Source organism: Hyperolius riggenbachi, chromosome 4 (assembly GCF_040937935.1).
Source record: "Hyperolius riggenbachi isolate aHypRig1 chromosome 4, aHypRig1.pri, whole genome shotgun sequence".
NCBI classification, from domain to species: domain Eukaryota; kingdom Metazoa; phylum Chordata; class Amphibia; order Anura; family Hyperoliidae; genus Hyperolius; species Hyperolius riggenbachi.
In genome coordinates this window covers 486,342,063-486,358,093 of record NC_090649.1, presented here as the reverse complement: position 1 = coordinate 486,358,093, position 16,031 = coordinate 486,342,063, and the positions used below count along the sequence as shown (strand labels likewise).

At 46.4% G+C, this 16,031-nt stretch overlaps 1 protein-coding gene across 2 annotated transcripts in view; it reads left to right on the top strand.

Annotated features, from left to right (window-relative positions):
* THADA (THADA armadillo repeat containing) overlaps positions 1–16,031 on the top strand; it is a 782,712-nt gene that overhangs the window by 644,684 nt on the left and 121,997 nt on the right. For both annotated transcript variants that reach the window (XM_068233009.1, XM_068233008.1), the window contains one exon: positions 4,093–4,237. In XM_068233009.1, the coding sequence (XP_068089110.1) occupies positions 4,093–4,237 (145 nt within the window). The remainder of the gene's footprint in view (positions 1–4,092; positions 4,238–16,031) is intronic.

Below are 16,031 nucleotides of genomic sequence, written 5' to 3'. Positions count from 1 at the left end.
GCATGAAAAAGGGAAGCTGATGAAAAAGAGTGGCTGCATGCATAGATGTTACACTTGGAAGAAAGGGGAGGGGAAGGCTGCACATTGAATGGGAGGGGCACATGGCAGGGAGACCCAACATATTTAGTCTAGGGCAGGGGTCAGGAACCTGTTTGGCTGAGAGAGCCATAAACGCCACATATTTTAAAATGTAATTTCCTGAGAGCCAAACAATATGTTTCAAACTGGGGCAGTGCGCATGCGCAGCATAGGGCTCACGTTCTGTTGCCATGGTGATGTGTATACAGTTGATCCTCCAGGCAGCGGACGTGTCAGACACGTCTTCAGCTTCTCTTGGGTTTCAGCAGCATCAGCAATTTCCCGGAGAGCCAGACAGGAGAAATACCGACTAACAGCTTGTACAATTAGCTAGCTGACTTGGGGGTTGATTCACTTTGTAGGATGAGATCCCTGCACTTTGACCCAATAGGCTGCTTGTCAAGTGACAGCTTATTGGGCCAATCAAAGTGCAGGGATCTAGTCCTACAAAGTCACTGGACCTGACAAGCCATCAAAAGAGCTACATCTGACTCCCGAGCCATAGGTTCCCTACCCCTGGTCTAGGGGCAGTAATAGTATAAATCCAGCATTGCTGAGGCAGTGTATCCCGCCTCCCCGTGAAAACAGTCTGACTCAAGAAGATTGAAAAGGAGCATATTAAAGCCCGCAGGTGACATTTAATTAGCTAACCAGAAGCCAGAGCCTACGATCAGGAGCGTCACTACAGGGGTAACACTGGATGAAGGTTGGTCGCGCCCACACACCACACGGCTCATCTAAAAGGTTATCTGTTTGTGTTGACCTGAGGAGGCGGCGGGCTGAGACAGTATAACCGTGTTTTATAATAAAGACTCCTTTTTTCCATCCATGCGAGTCTTCATTGAAGGTAAGATACCTCCATGTTATATATACTATAGTAGTTTAGTTCCACTAATCTATTTAACCCCTTGGGTGGCTCCCCAACAGCCTCAGTCCAGTGTTAGCCCAAACCTAAATCAGAAGTGTCAGCCCTTGCTACTGGTTGACCCGATTGACCAGTGGAAAGGACCATATGAGGAGAGCGACCGCCCAGTTCCAGTAGGTACTGGGACACCGAGCGGGAATGGTACTTTTATGCATGTCTACACGGTGGCTGCAGGATTGCAACCCGTCTTTGTGAGTATTTGTAGTGCAGGTTTCGGGAAATCACTTCGAAGAGGAGTGGAAATCACGATTCCTATAAAGAAGGGGAGACCGGGAACCCAATTGTGCAGTATCGTTAGATGCAAATGGAAAACAGAATATCTGCATCTAACAATACTGCACGATTGGGCTCCCGGTCTCCAGGGGCGTAACAATAGACCCTGCAAGGGATGCCTCTGCAGGGGGGCCCAGAAGCCACAGGGGGCCTGTGGGGGCAAAAGTTTGAGAGACTGACAACTAACTAGGTCATGGAGATAAAACATATTCTACTCTTGTACCATTCTTATATTGACTGCATGTGTCTACCACACAGATAAGGACTCATACACACTTTGGAATTTGTACACTGTCCCTGCTCCCTAGGGTTCGTAAAAAACATCTGTCTCACACTGCAGCAGTTCTGATGACTTCATGTACAACGTTACAAACAAAGCAGTTGTTACAAAAAAAAAGTTGTAGACTGTCCCTCAGAAGAGATTTCTAGATCTTTATCACACACAGGCTGGTGACCTTATAGTGTCTGATTAAGGACACAGTGGAGTGGGTAAGATTGATGTCTGACTGTCGCTGCCTCATTGAGAGCTGGTTGTCTCATCCTGTCCAGGTAACAGTATCAACAGTAATGACAGTATCAATCAGTGACATTCTGAATGTTTTGCCAAAGTTACAGTGAATACTATATCTTATGTTCAGCATGTCATTGTTGTTCCTCCATATAGCATGTGCTCTCATGTAGTAAAATAATACGGCTGTGTGTGTATGTATGTACTGGGAGCAGAGCTGCGAGGGAGGGACTTGTCGGCTGTACGGGGCTGGAGGAAGCCCCGGGTAAGTAGATCTGGGGGTAGCATAGATTGCCTGATGTTTCCTTCAAGTCTAAGTGTTTGTATCTGCATGGGGAAAACACATTGGCCCTCAGTTTTCCTGTGCAGAAAGCGAGGGGGTGGGGGGGCCCCTTCCAAAGTTTTGCAGGGGGGCCCAGTGATGTCTAGTTACGCCCCTGCCAGTCTCCCCTTCTTTGTAGGAATCGGGATTTCCACTCCTTTTTTAAGTGATTTCCTGATACCTGCACTACAAGTAACTACAGGGGAGCAGCCCTTGCGACTGCACAAAGGCCCCAACTACTAACCTTCCCTTCCTCTGATACTCCAGATCAGGTGTTTTGTGGTTACACTTGTTATGGGTGTGACGATCCTGATGGGCACACTTGTTATATGACCCTTGTGAGATGGGCCCCTGGGCTGTGAGGGTCACCAAGGGGTGGGAAGAGAAGGGGTGTGGATATTAAGGGTTATGATTTGTAGTTACACCCCTGGCTACTATAGTGTAAATGTCACTCCCTGCCTGGGTCATAGGTGATTTGCATGTTTGTTGAAGTTTTTGTTCATCACTAATCATATCATGTACTCTTTCAGCTCTCTTTACCATGTTTGGCTTAAGGTGGCCACTAACAGTGCAATTTCTAGCGAAAAATCGTTCGAGCGATCAAAAATTCTTATCGGAAGTGAAATATTGTAATACATCGTTCACTACACCATCAACGAACCAATCTTTGCTTCCTATGTATCACAACCGACAAGAAAATCCAAATTTTGGTTCGACGAAAATTCATTCGGACGGCATTTTTTTTGATTGTGTTTATCAACGGAGGTTATTTACAACCAATCCGATCAGAATTTCTGATCGCTCGAACGGTTTTTCGCTAGAAATTGGACAGTTAGTGGCCACCTTTAGGAGAAGGCCTATTCTTATGCTGGGATTACACGATACGTTTTTTTGTAAGAATCGTTCCGATAGACGCCTTCGATGATAAAATTCCGACATGTCCGATGTTCCGCTCGACTCGATTCCGCTCGGTTTCTTATAAAAGTCAATGGAAAAAAGATAAGAAAAAGGAGTGGAAGATAAGATACTCGAGCAGAAAATAGAATGGCTAATAGATTGCGCCGAATAGAACGCAAAAAACGTATCACGTAATCCCAGCATTATGGCTGTAGGATCAGACATAAGAAGCAGGGCCGGGCAGAGGCAAGAGAGGCTCCAGCCTCAGGGCGCAGTGTAGGAGGGGGCACACAACTCACTCAGCTATCATTCCCATATTGTGTTTGACGCAGAGAGAAATAACAAAAGGAGATACATGGCAGTGACTGCAAGTCAGATAACTAGAGATTAAGGTATTGGGGGCCCTGGGGCGCCTCTTAGTCTAATAGTAATCAGTGTGTGACGGCTGGGGTGGGAGGGATGGAGGGGCGCGTTTTGGTGTCTCAGCCCTGGGTGCTGGAGGACCTTGTCCCGGCTCTGATAAGAATGCCTATTCTTATGGCCCCAGAATCCCATGAGTAGGATCAGGTGACGTTATGGATAGTTTTAACCAGATGGTTTATTTCCTCCTGAATAAAATAAAATGTTTTGGATGGGTAATTTTCCATCACATTTAACTATTAAAAAGTCACAATTTCAATGTTTTACAAAGAATGGTTAATTTGCATATATTCAGCAGTGGTGCCTGGGAGACATCTCGAGCTCACTCCAACCTGAATTATAGCAAATTCTTTCTGTTTTAGGAAAGCAATTTTTTGTAATGTTTTACAAAAAGAGGGAAAAAAAAGATTGGAGTTGAATGGTGAATGATCTATTGTGGGGGAGGGCGAATGTGTGTGTGGGGGGACAACTTCTTTGGACATTCATTTATTTTTGTTTTAATGAGATAAGGGCGGTGAAAAATTAATGTGGTGAAAAATGGCTTTTTAAGTGTGGCTTTTTATCACAGAGCTCTGAAGGGCTCTATGTTTAGTCAGATGGAAGATTTACGAGGTTGATTTACTGTTCTGGGCACATCTGGCCGGTCTCACCCTGATATCTCTTCCACAGGCCTCTGAGTCACCGCTGAAGGATTGGGTGACCCTCGTGGTCCAATGCTGCGGAGATGAACTACAGGTGGAAGTCAAGCTGGCGGCTGCTGAGGTCCTGGTTGATGTCACTCCGCATTTGTTGGCCAATCCTCCGCCTGCTCTTGGTAAGAGGTTGTTTTCTGATGACTCTGCGCTTCTCGAGCTGCATGGCCTGTCATGGAATGTGCAGCTGGTCACGTCTGTCGGGTTCTTTGCTTCTCGAGAAGGTCAAGGGGTTGAGTTTTTAACACAAAATGCAAGTTCATTTATTTATAGACGTGCCAGAGGGAGCTCATCCATTCTTCACACAAAAGTCCAAGGGACCATTTTATCTGATACAGGAGGGGGCTTTTAGGACCATTGTAGTCCCTTACACACTCCAATGAGTTCTGGGTCACCATGAGCTTGCTGGTTAGTCTGTACCTCTCGGTGTTACAAGCCCTACTCCATAGAGCCAAATTAATCCATGCCATGCACTGATGAGGATCAAACAATCTGAAACAGTCTGTATGCATGTTGGATTATTCTGGCTCTGTACAAATTAACAAGCTGACACATCATTGCATTCCAGCGGTTCTGGAGGTGTGTTTAGCTTCTAAGGGTACAATGGTTAATTTGCATATATTCAGCAGTGATGCACTGGGAGACATCTCAAGCTCACTCCAACCTGAATTATCGCAAATTCTTTCTGTTTTAACCACTTAAGGACTGCAGTCATAAAACCCCTTAAGGACCAGAGCCTTTTTTTCCATTCGGACCACTGCAGCTTTCACGGTTTATTGCTCAGTCATACAACCTACCACCTAAATGAATTCTACCTCCTTTTCTTGTCACTAATACAGCTTTCTTTCTGTGCTATTTGATTGCTGCTGCGAGTTTTAGTTTTTATTATATTCATCAAAAAAGACATGAATTTTGTCAAAAAAATGACTTTTTTAACTTTCTGTGCTGACATTTTTCAAATAAAGTAAAATTTCCTATACATTTGAGCGAGAAAGTTATTCTGCTACATGTCTTTGATAAAAAAAAAAACCCATTCAGTGTATATTTATTGGATTGGGTAAAAGTTATAGCGTTTACAAACTATGGTGCCAAAAGTGAATTTTCCCATTTTCAAGCATCTCTGACTTTTCTGCGCATCTGTCAGGTTTCATGAGGGGCTAAAATTCCAGGATAGTACAAATCCCCCCCAAATGACCCCATTTTGGAAAGAAGACATCCCAAAGTATTCAGTGAGAGGCATAGTGAGTTCATAGAAGATTTTATTTTTTGTCACAAGTTAGCGGAAAATGACACTTTGTAACAAAAAAAAAAAAAAAAAAAAGTTTCCATTTCTTCTAACTTGCGACAAAAAAAAATGAAATCTGCCACGGACTCACTATGCTACTCTCTGAATACCTTGAAGTGTCTACTTTCCAAAATGGGGTCATTTGTGGGGTGTGTTCACTGTCCTGGCATTTTGGGGGGTGCCTAATTGTAAGCACCCCTGTAAAGCCTAAAGATGCTCATTGGACTTTGGGCCCCTTAGCGCAGTTAGGCTGCAAAAAAGTGCCACACATGTGGTATTGCCGTACTCAGGAGAAGTAGTATAATGTGTTTTGGGGTGTATTTTTACACATACCCATGCTGGGTGGGAGAAATATCTCCGTAAATGACAATTGTTTTCTTTTTTTAACACACAATTGTCAATTTATAGAGATATTTCTCCCACTCAGCATGGGTATGTGGAAAAATACACCCCAAAACACATTATAATACTTCTCCTGAGTACGGCGATACCACATGTGTGGCACTTTTTTGCACCCTAACTGCGCTAAGGGGCCCAAAGTCCAATGAGTACCTTTAGGATTTCACAGGTCATTTTGAGAAATTTCGTTTCAAGACTGCTCCTCACGGTTTAGGGCCCCTAAAATGCCAGGACAGTATAGGAATCCCACAAATTACCCCATTTTAGAAAGAAGACACCCCAAGGTATTCCATTAGGAGGATGGTGAGTTCATAGAAGATTTTTTTTTTTTTGTCACAAGTTAGCGGAAATTGATTTTAATTGTTTTTTTTCACAAAGTGTCATTTTCTGCTAACTTGTGACAAAAATAAAATCTTCTATGAACTCACCATACTCCTAACGGAATACCTTGGGGTGTCTTCTTTCTAAAATGGGGTCATTTGTGGGGTTCCTATACTGCCCTGGCATTTTAGGGGCCCTAAACCGTGAGGAGTAGTCTTGAAACCAAATGTCGCAAAATGACCTGTGAAATCCTAAAGGTACTCATTGGACTTTGGGCCCCTTAGCGCACTTAGGGTGCAAGAAAGTGCCACACATGTGGTACCGCCGTACTCAGGAGAAGTAGTATAATGTGTTTTGGGGTGTATTTTTACACATACAGATGCTAGGTGGGAGAAATATCTCTGTAAATGACAATTATTTGATTTTTTTTACACACAATTGTCCATTTACAGAGAGATTTCTCCCACCCAGCATGGGTATGTATAAAAATACACCTCAAAACACATTATACTACTTCTTCTGAGTACGGCGATACCACATGTGTGACACTTTTTTGCAACCTAGGTGCGCTAAGGGGCCTAACGTCCTATTCACAGGTCATTTTGAGGCATTTGGATTCTAGACTACTCCTCACGGTTTAGGGTCCCTAAAATGCCAGGGCAGTATAGGAACCCCACAAGTGACCCCATTTTAGAATGAAGACACCCCAAGGTATTCCGTTAGGGGTATGGTGAGTTCATAGAAGATTTTTTTTTTGTCACAAGTTAGCGGAAAATGACACTTTGTGAAAAAAAAAAACAATACATATCAATTTCCGCTAACTTGTGACAAAAAATAAAATCTTCTATGAACTCACCATACTCCTAACGGAATACCTTGGGGTGTCTTCTTTCTAGAATGGGGTCATTTGTGGGGTTCCAATACTGCCCTGGCATTTTAGGGGCCCTAAATCGTGAGTAGTCGTCTTAAACCCAAATGTCTCAAAATGACCTGTGAAATCCTAAAGGTACTCATTGGACTTTGGGCCCCTTAGCACAGTTAGGCTGCAAAAAAGTGTCACACATGTGGTATCGCCGTACTCAGAAGAAGTAGTATAATGTGTTTTGTGGTGTATTTTTACATATAACCATGCTGGGTGGGAGAAATATCTCTGTAAATGACACATTTTTGATTTTTTTTTACACACAATTGTCCATTTACAGAGAGATTTCTCCCACCCAGCATGGGTATGTGTAAAAATACACCACAAAACACATTATACTACTTCTCCTGAGTATGGCGATACTACGTGTGACACTTTTTTGCAGCCTAGGTGCGCTAAGGGGCCTAACGTCCTATTCACAGGTCATTTTGAGGCATTTGTTTTCTAGACTACTCCCCACGGTTTAGGGCCCCTAAAATGCCAGGGCAGTATAGGAACCCCACAAGTGACCCCATTTTAGAAAGACGACACCCCAAGGTATTCCGTTAGGGGTATGGTGAGTTCATAGAAGATTTTATTTTTTGTCACAAGTTAGTGAAAAATGACACTTTGTGAAAAAAACAATAAAAATCCAATTTCCGCTAACTTTTGACAAAAAATAAAATCTTCTATGAACTCATCATACACCTAACAGAATACCTTGGGGTGTCTTCTTTCTAAAATGGGGTCACTTGTGGGGTTCCTATACTGCCCTGGCATTTTACGGGCCCAAAACTGTGAGTAGTCTGGAAACCAAATTTCTCAAAATGACTGTTCAGGGGTATAAGCATCTGCAAATTTTGATGACAGGTGGTCTATGAGAGGGCAAATTTTGTGGAAACGGTCATAAGCAGGGTGGCCTCTTAGATGACAGGATGTATTGGGCCTGATCTGATGGATAGGAGTGCTAGGGGGGTGACAGGAGGTGATTGATGGGTGTCTCAGGGGGCGGTTAGAGGGGAAAATAGATGCAATCAATGCACTGGGGAGGTGATCGGAAGGGGGTCTGAGGGGGATCTGAGGGTTTGGCCGAGTGATCAGGAGCCCACACGGGGCAAATTAGGGCCTGATCTGATGGGTAGGTGTGCTAGGGGGTGACAGGAGGTGATTTATGGGTGTCTCAAGGTGTGATTAGAGGGGGGAAATAGATGCAAGCAATGCACTAGCGAGGTGATCAGGGCTGGGGTCTGAGGGCGTTCTGAGGTGTGGGCGGGTGATTGGGTGCCCGCAAGGGGCAGATTAGGGTCTAATCTGATGGGTAGCAGTGACAGGTGGTGATAGGGGGTGATTGATGGGTAATTAGTGGGTGTTTAGAGGAGAGAATAGATGTAAACGATGGATTTGGGAGGTGATCTGATGTCGGATCTGCGGGCGATCTATTGGTGTGGGTGGGTGATCAGATTGCCCGCAAGGGGCAGGTTAGGGGCTGATTGATGGGTGGCAGTGACAGGGGGTGATTGATGGGTGGCAGTGACAGGGGGTGATTGACAGGTGATCAGTGGGTTATTACAGGGAAGAACGGATGTAAATAATGCACTGGCGAATCGATAAGGGGGGGGGGGGGGGTTGAGGGCAATCTGAGTGTGTGGGCGGGCGATTGGGTGCCCGCAAGGGTCTAATCTGATGGGTAACAGTGACAGGGGGTGATTGATGGGTGATTGATGGGTAATTAGTGGGTGTTTAGAGGAGAGAATAGATGTAAACGATGGATTTGGGAGGTGATCTGATGTCGGATCTGCGGGCGATCTATTGGTGTGGGTGGGTGATCAGATTGCCCGCAAGGGGCAGGTTAGGGGCTGATTGATGGGTGGCAGTGACAGGGGGTGATTGATGGGTGGCAGTGACAGGGGGTGATTGACAGGTGATCAGTGGGTTATTACAGGGAAGAACGGATGTAAATAATGCACTGGCGAATCGATAAGGGGGGGGGGGGGGGTTGAGGGCAATCTGAGTGTGTGGGCGGGCGATTGGGTGCCCGCAAGGGTCTAATCTGATGGGTAACAGTGACAGGTGGTGATAGGGGGTGATTGATGGGTGATTGATGGGTAATTAGTGGGTGTTTAGAGGAGAGAATAGATGTAAACGATGGATTTGGGAGGTGATCTGATGTCGGATCTGCGGGCGATCTATTGGTGTGGGTGGGTGATCAGATTGCCCGCAAGGGGTAGGTTAGGGGCTGATTGATGGGTGGCAGTGACAGGGGGTGATTGACGGGTGATTGACAGGTGATTGACAGTTAATCAGGGGGGATAGATGCATACAGTACGCAGGGGGGGGGAGGGTCTGGGGAGGTCTGGGGAGAATCTGAGGGGTGGGGGGGGGGTGATCAGGAGGGAGCAGGGGGCAGTTTAGGGACTAAAAAAAAAAATAGCGTTGACAGATAGTGACAGGGAGTGATTGATGGGTGATTAGGGGGGTGATTGTGTGCAAATGGTGGTCTGGGGGGTGGGCAGGGGGGGGTCTGAGGGGTACTGTGGGCGATCAGGGGGCAGGGGGGGCAGATCAGTGTGTTTGGGTGCAGACTAGGGTGGCTGCAGCCTGCCCTGGTGGTCCCTCGGACACTGGGACCACCAGGGCAGGAGGCAGCCTGTATAATACACTTTGTATACATTACAAAGTGTATTATACACTTTGTAGCGGCGATCGCGGGGTTAACAACCCGCCGGTGCTTCCGATTGGCCGGCGGGTTGACGTCGCGGGTGGGCGGAGCCTATTGCCGGTGGATGCGCGCGCATCCCAGCGCGCGATCCCCGGCCAGAGAGTGCCCCAGGACCTGACGCCAATCTGCGTTACGTGGTCCTGGGGCTGCCACTTTGCCGCCGCCAATATGAAGTAGGCGGTCGGCAAGTGGTTAAGAAAGCAAACTTTTGTTTGTCTGATACAGGAGATAGTTACAAGAAGTTTTGAATCAGGATAATGCCATTTATTGGATAACGTAAAAGAATAAGAGTTAAGCTATGTACCCACCTTGCAATTTTTGAAGCGATGTTTTCCACAACGCAGGTTCGTTTTCACAATTTTCGCAACATGGGTATGTGTGCGCAAATAAGCAAACAAAGTTTTGGGAAGCACGGCAATTACGACCGTCACAGCGGATCTTTAAGATGTCAGATGACTCCCGTTGAATTTGCCGCGATTGGCCGCTCCCGTCACGTGCCGTCCCGGGACCCTGCAGGTAGGAAGATGGATCGGAGAACGTTCGTCAGGTCACGTCACTGAACATTCCCCGATCCGTCTACCAGTCCAGTAAGTACGGTAGACAGCCATAAGCTTTCGGCTATTCAGCCTTCATCAGTCTCGAATCCTGTATGCTGACAAGATGTTGGACCACACAGGTATGTACATGCAATATCAAAAGGGGATACATGGAGTTTTTGGGGAGCATAAATACATGTAATTATGATGCCTTAATTGAAACAAAACATCCAAACGGTCTTGAGAGGATGTTAGCTGATTTATGACAAATAGATAAGACCCTTTGTTTTCTCAATCCTCACATAGCTAATGCTGGGAATACAAGTTACGTTTTTCACGTTCGATTCGGCGCGCAATCTATTAGCCATTCGATTTTCTGCTCCATTCTCTTATCTTCCACTCATTTTTCTTTTCTTTTTTTCATTCACTTCTATGAGAAATCGAGTGGAACAGAATCAAGCGGAAAATCGGACATGTCGGAATTTTATCATCGAAGGCATCTATCGGAACGATTATTTGCAAAAAACGTAATGTGTAATCCCAGCATTAGGCCCAAACTGATACAGAGGCAATGGGCATCGTAAAACTATGAGTTCAAGAGTTAGCTACAAGCAGAAAATCAGAAGTTTGCCTTTTTAAAAAAGAACATAGCAAGGAAATGAGCAGCGCTACTTAAAAACAGACTAGTGCCTACTTGCAAAAGAGTGCAAGCCCCACTTGTGGGGTCGAATACACACCGAGCATACACATGACCTGTCTACCACTAGAGGAGGATGTTGGTTTCCATTAACAGCTTGCATGCAACCTATTAAGTAACTAAATCCTATCATCACACTGTGGGAGGGATTTCACTACAATATCAGCCATACACCCCCCCCCCCCCCCCTGATGATCTATTTGATAAAAGGTAAAGATTTCTCCTGGGAAAGGGGGATATTGGCTTAAGTTTCTCTTTAAATAGTGAGCTACCTATAGCCAGCCTTTGGGTACCCTTGCACAGAGCTATAACGGAGTCACTACAGAGATGTAAAGAACATGTATAATTGGAACAACCAAGTGTGTTCCTATTAAATCAGAATCAGAGAACATTTATTCGCCAAGCACAACTAGGTCATTCCCAGAATTGGGTTTGGCACATTACATAGCTCTGAGCAGAAAAAGGAATGTAGATAGTACAGCAAATCACAAGTAAGCAGAGACATCAAGATACATAACGAAAGCAACAGTTCCACTACACAGTCAACTTGGTCAAGCGGCCACGGCCTTGGGGAGTAAGAAAGTGGGAGGAGTGGACGCTGGAGGGCATGGAGGGAGTTCAAGAGGTTTATCGCAGAGGGAAGAGTTCCTATGCCTTGAAGTTCTGGTGGAGATGGCCCAAAACCTGCGGCCTGATGTAGCCGACTGAAGAAGCAGTGGCCAGGGTGAGAGGGGTCGTTGGCAGTTCTAGTCGCTCTGGTGCGCAATCTGGAGTTGTGGAGGAGGTCCAGTGAGAGAAAGGATCTCCCTATGATCTGATGACCCTCTGTAGTTTGTATCTGTCCATCGTGGAGAAGCCCGCATACCAGACCGGAATAGAGGAGCAGAGGACAGAGTCAATGATTTAGCACATTTATACAGCAGAGGTTTGGTGGCGTTTAAAAAAACTTACCACGCCTCCAGCGATGTCTTGTAGTCTCACTGCAGCTCCAGCGGCTCCCGACAGCCGTGCGCTGCTCCGCCATGTCAGGGGACCCAATGTGGGTCATGTGACATGCCGGCTTAAATGCATGGAAGATGCCGGAAAGCCGCTAGGAGCTGGAGGGAAGACTACAAGACATTGCCAGAGGCTTGGTGAGTATTTCTTGGGGAGGTTTGTGCTTTTTTTGGGCTGCAAGCACAGGTATCCAGCATCAGGCAATTCCCGCTGGTGCCAGATACCGGGGACTCTGCCATATATGTATTTGTGAGTATATACATATACTGTATGAAATATTGCACAGAGAGACAGTGTGACAGTGGATGTGTGTGGTGTTACACTCACAGTTAGGAGCTCGGAGGTGAACCAGCGTGATGAAGGTGTGGGGGGTTCTGAACAGGTGGTTCCCATGATTTGACAGTTTTAGGTAAATAGAATTGCAGCGGCCTGTAATTGCAGCGCTGCCTGGTACTTCGGCCAAAGTCGGTTTTCCCAAAAGTTATTAGTTTTAATTGCTGCTGCCTGATTAGAGCGTGTCAGACATGAGATTCCTCGAAGTGACGGTAATCCCTTTCTGGGTGAATCATAAATTAGCCTCATGGATTTGGCATTAGGTGGCGTGAAATGGGAGAGAGTCACACTCAGCTGCGATCACTTCCACGGCCCTCCTGCTATATTCAGACTTTTTTCCTTCAGTATAAAGAGGACCTGTAACTTTTACTGTAGCTGAAAATAAATACGGAGAGCAAGCCATTCTTAAATTGTCTTTTCTTTGCAAAGTTTAGTGTTTTTCAAGTACTGATTTCTAGTTTTGGCAAAGTAGAAAAAACAAAGTAAATAGCTTATAGTTCACTGGCTCCTGCCTACTGACCAACTGACACCTAACTGCTAAACAGTAACCAGCACAACTGCCATCTTCCTGTTTACAGTTTACTTGCATCAGTGTTTTACTTCAGCGAACATCTGGAAACATGCCTGAAGAAGAGGACTACGTCCATGAAAGCTTGCATAAATTAAAGAGAGTCTGAAGCCATCAAAATTACCCTCTTTTTACTGGCCATTTATCTTAAAGAGTAACTGTCAGGCTGCAGAATGGAGTTGGGCCGAACCTCCGATTTTAGGTTCGCGAACCTGGTTCGCGAACTTCCGCGGAAGGTTCGGTTCGCGTTAAAGTTCGCGAACCGCAATAGACTTCAATGGGGATGCGAACTTTGAAAAAAAAAAATAATTATGCTGGCCACAAAAGTGATGGAAAAGATGTTTCAAGGGGTCTAACACCTGGAAACCCAGGTGGAGGAGTGGGATACATGCCAAAAGTCCCCGGGAAAAATCTGGATTTGACGCAAAGCAGCGTTTTAAGGGCAGAAATCACATTGAATGCTAAATTGCAGGCCTAAAGTGCTTTCAAACATCTTGCATGTGTATACATCAATCAGGTATGCAGTGGCAGGTTCACTGAACACAACAGGTATGCAGTGACGGGTTCACTGAACAGGTATACAGTGGCGGGTCCACTGAACAGAACAGGTATGCAGTGGCGGGTTCACTGAACAGAACAGGTATGCAGTGGCGGGTTCACAGAACAGGTATGCAGTGGCGGGTTCACTAAACAGAACAGGTATACAGTGGCGGGTTCACTAAACAGAACAGGTATACAGTGGCGGGTTCACAGGTATGCAGTGGCAGGTTCACTGAACACAACAGGTATGCAGTGGCGGGTTCACTGAACAGGTATACAGTGGCGGGTCCACTGAACAGAACAGGTATGCAGTGGCGGGTTCACTAAACAGAACAGGTATACAGTGGCGGGTTCACTAAACAGAACAGGTATACAGTAGCGGGTTCACAGAACAGGTATGCAGTGGCAGGTTCACTGAACACAACAGGTATGCAGTGGCGGGTTCACTGAACAGGTATACAGTGGCGGGTCCACTGAACAGAACAGGTATGCAGTGGCGGGTTCACTAAACAGAACAGGTATACAGTGGCGGGTTCACTAAACAGAACAGGTATACAGTGGCGGGTTCACTAAACAGAACAGGTATACAGTGGCGGGTTCACAGAACAGGCATGCAGTGGCAGGTTCACTGAACACAACAGGTATGCAGTGGCGGGTTCACTGAACAGGTATACAGTGGCGAGTCCACTGAACAGACAGGTATGCAGTGGCGGGTTCACTAAACAGAACAGGTATACAGTGGCGGGTTCACTAAACAGAACAGGTATACAGTGGCGGGTTCACAGAACAGGTATGCAGTGGCAGGTTCACTGAACACAACAGGTATGCAGTGGCGGGTTCACTGAACAGGTATACAGTGGCGGGTCCACTGAACAGAACAGGTATGCAGTGGCGGGTTCACTGAACAGGTATACAGTGGCGGGTCCACTGAACAGAACAGGTATGCAGTGGCGGGTTCACAGAACAGGTATGCAGTGGTGGGTTCACAGAACAGGTATGCAGTGGTGGGTTCACAGCACAGGTATGCAGTGGTGGGTTCACTGAACAGGTATACAGTGGCGGGTCCACTGAACAGAACAGGTATGCAGTGGCGGGTTCACTGAACAGGTATACAGTGGCGGGTCCACTGAACAGAACAGGTATGCAGTGGCGGGTTCACTGAACAGGTATGCAGTGGTGGTTTACAGAACAGGTATGCAGTGGTGGGTTCACAGCACAGGTATGCAGTGGTGGGTTCAATGAACAGGTATACAGTGGCGGGTCCACTGAACAGAACAGGTATGCAGTGGCAGGTTCACTAAACAGGTATGCAGTGGTGGGTTCACAGCACAGGTATGCAGTGGTGGGTTCACAGCACAGGTATGCAGTGGTGGGTTCACAGCACAGGTATGCAGTGGTGGGTTCACAGCACAGGTATGCAGTGGTGGGTTCACAGCACAGGTATGCAGTGGTGGGTTCACAGCACAGGTATGCAGTGGTGGGTTCACAGCACAGGTATGCAGTGGTGGGTTCACAGCACAGGTATGCAGTGGTGGGTTCACAGCACAGGTATGCAGTGGTGGGTTCACAGAACAGGTATGCAGCCAGACAGGAACAAGTTAAGCCTAACTAATCTTTCCCTGAGAGACAGTCTGCAGCAGCTCGCCCTACTCTCACTAACGCAGGCAGCACACGAGTGACCGTAATGGCCGCCGCTGCCTGCCTTATATAAGGGGGGGTGGGGCTCCAGGGGCTAGTGTAGCCTGATTGGCTACACTGGGCCTGCTGACTGTGATGTAGAGGGTCAAAGTTGACCCTCCATGTGCATTATGGGGCGAACCGAACTTCCGCAAAGGTTCGCCTGCGGGACGCGAACCACTGAAGTTCGCATGGAACCGTTCGCAGGCGAACCGTTCGGCCCAACTCTACTGCAGAAGCTAATTTAAACCTCTATTCTCCTGTGTTAAAACAGTTTAGAAGGAAGCCCAAAAGCCATTAGTGAAGATAAAAATCTCAGTTACCTTTGATGTGTGCTTATCAGAAAGGCTGTTAAAACCCAAGAGGACGCAAGCCGCATACTATACTGCAAAGCATTCTGGGGCCCTCCCCTCGGCTGCTAATGAGACGTTACAGCAGCTTGTAATCAGTCCAGCGCGTAGCACTGATAAATCTCCGGGCAGAGTACACTGCAGGAGTCAGCTATTGTTCCTAGCCACATGGCTCATTAATATTCACTGCACACTGTGTTGTTCAAGTACAAGCTTTTCTGTGATCAGGAAGCAGGCAGGACATGACAACACATTTGACAGAAAAACATGGAGCCTGCCATGAGCTGTCAGGAGCATCTATCTCTGCATATACTATATACAAATTCTGTGAAATCCAAACGTGGACAGTGAAATGCATATGTAATGTAAGTACAGCCAATCTTTAGCTACTGATATATGTGTTTATTTTCTCTGAGACCTTATACCTAACAGCTCCTCTTTAAGCATAAGATCATAGCTGATACGCTGCATTCCCTTGGCAGAACGATGTATTTATAACCCCCAAATCCCGGGGCAAAAATCCACGACTTTCTAGGTCATGGGTTTTGCTGCCCGGGAGAGTCAGAGCTTAGCCCTGTAGCTCTGCCTCTGGCT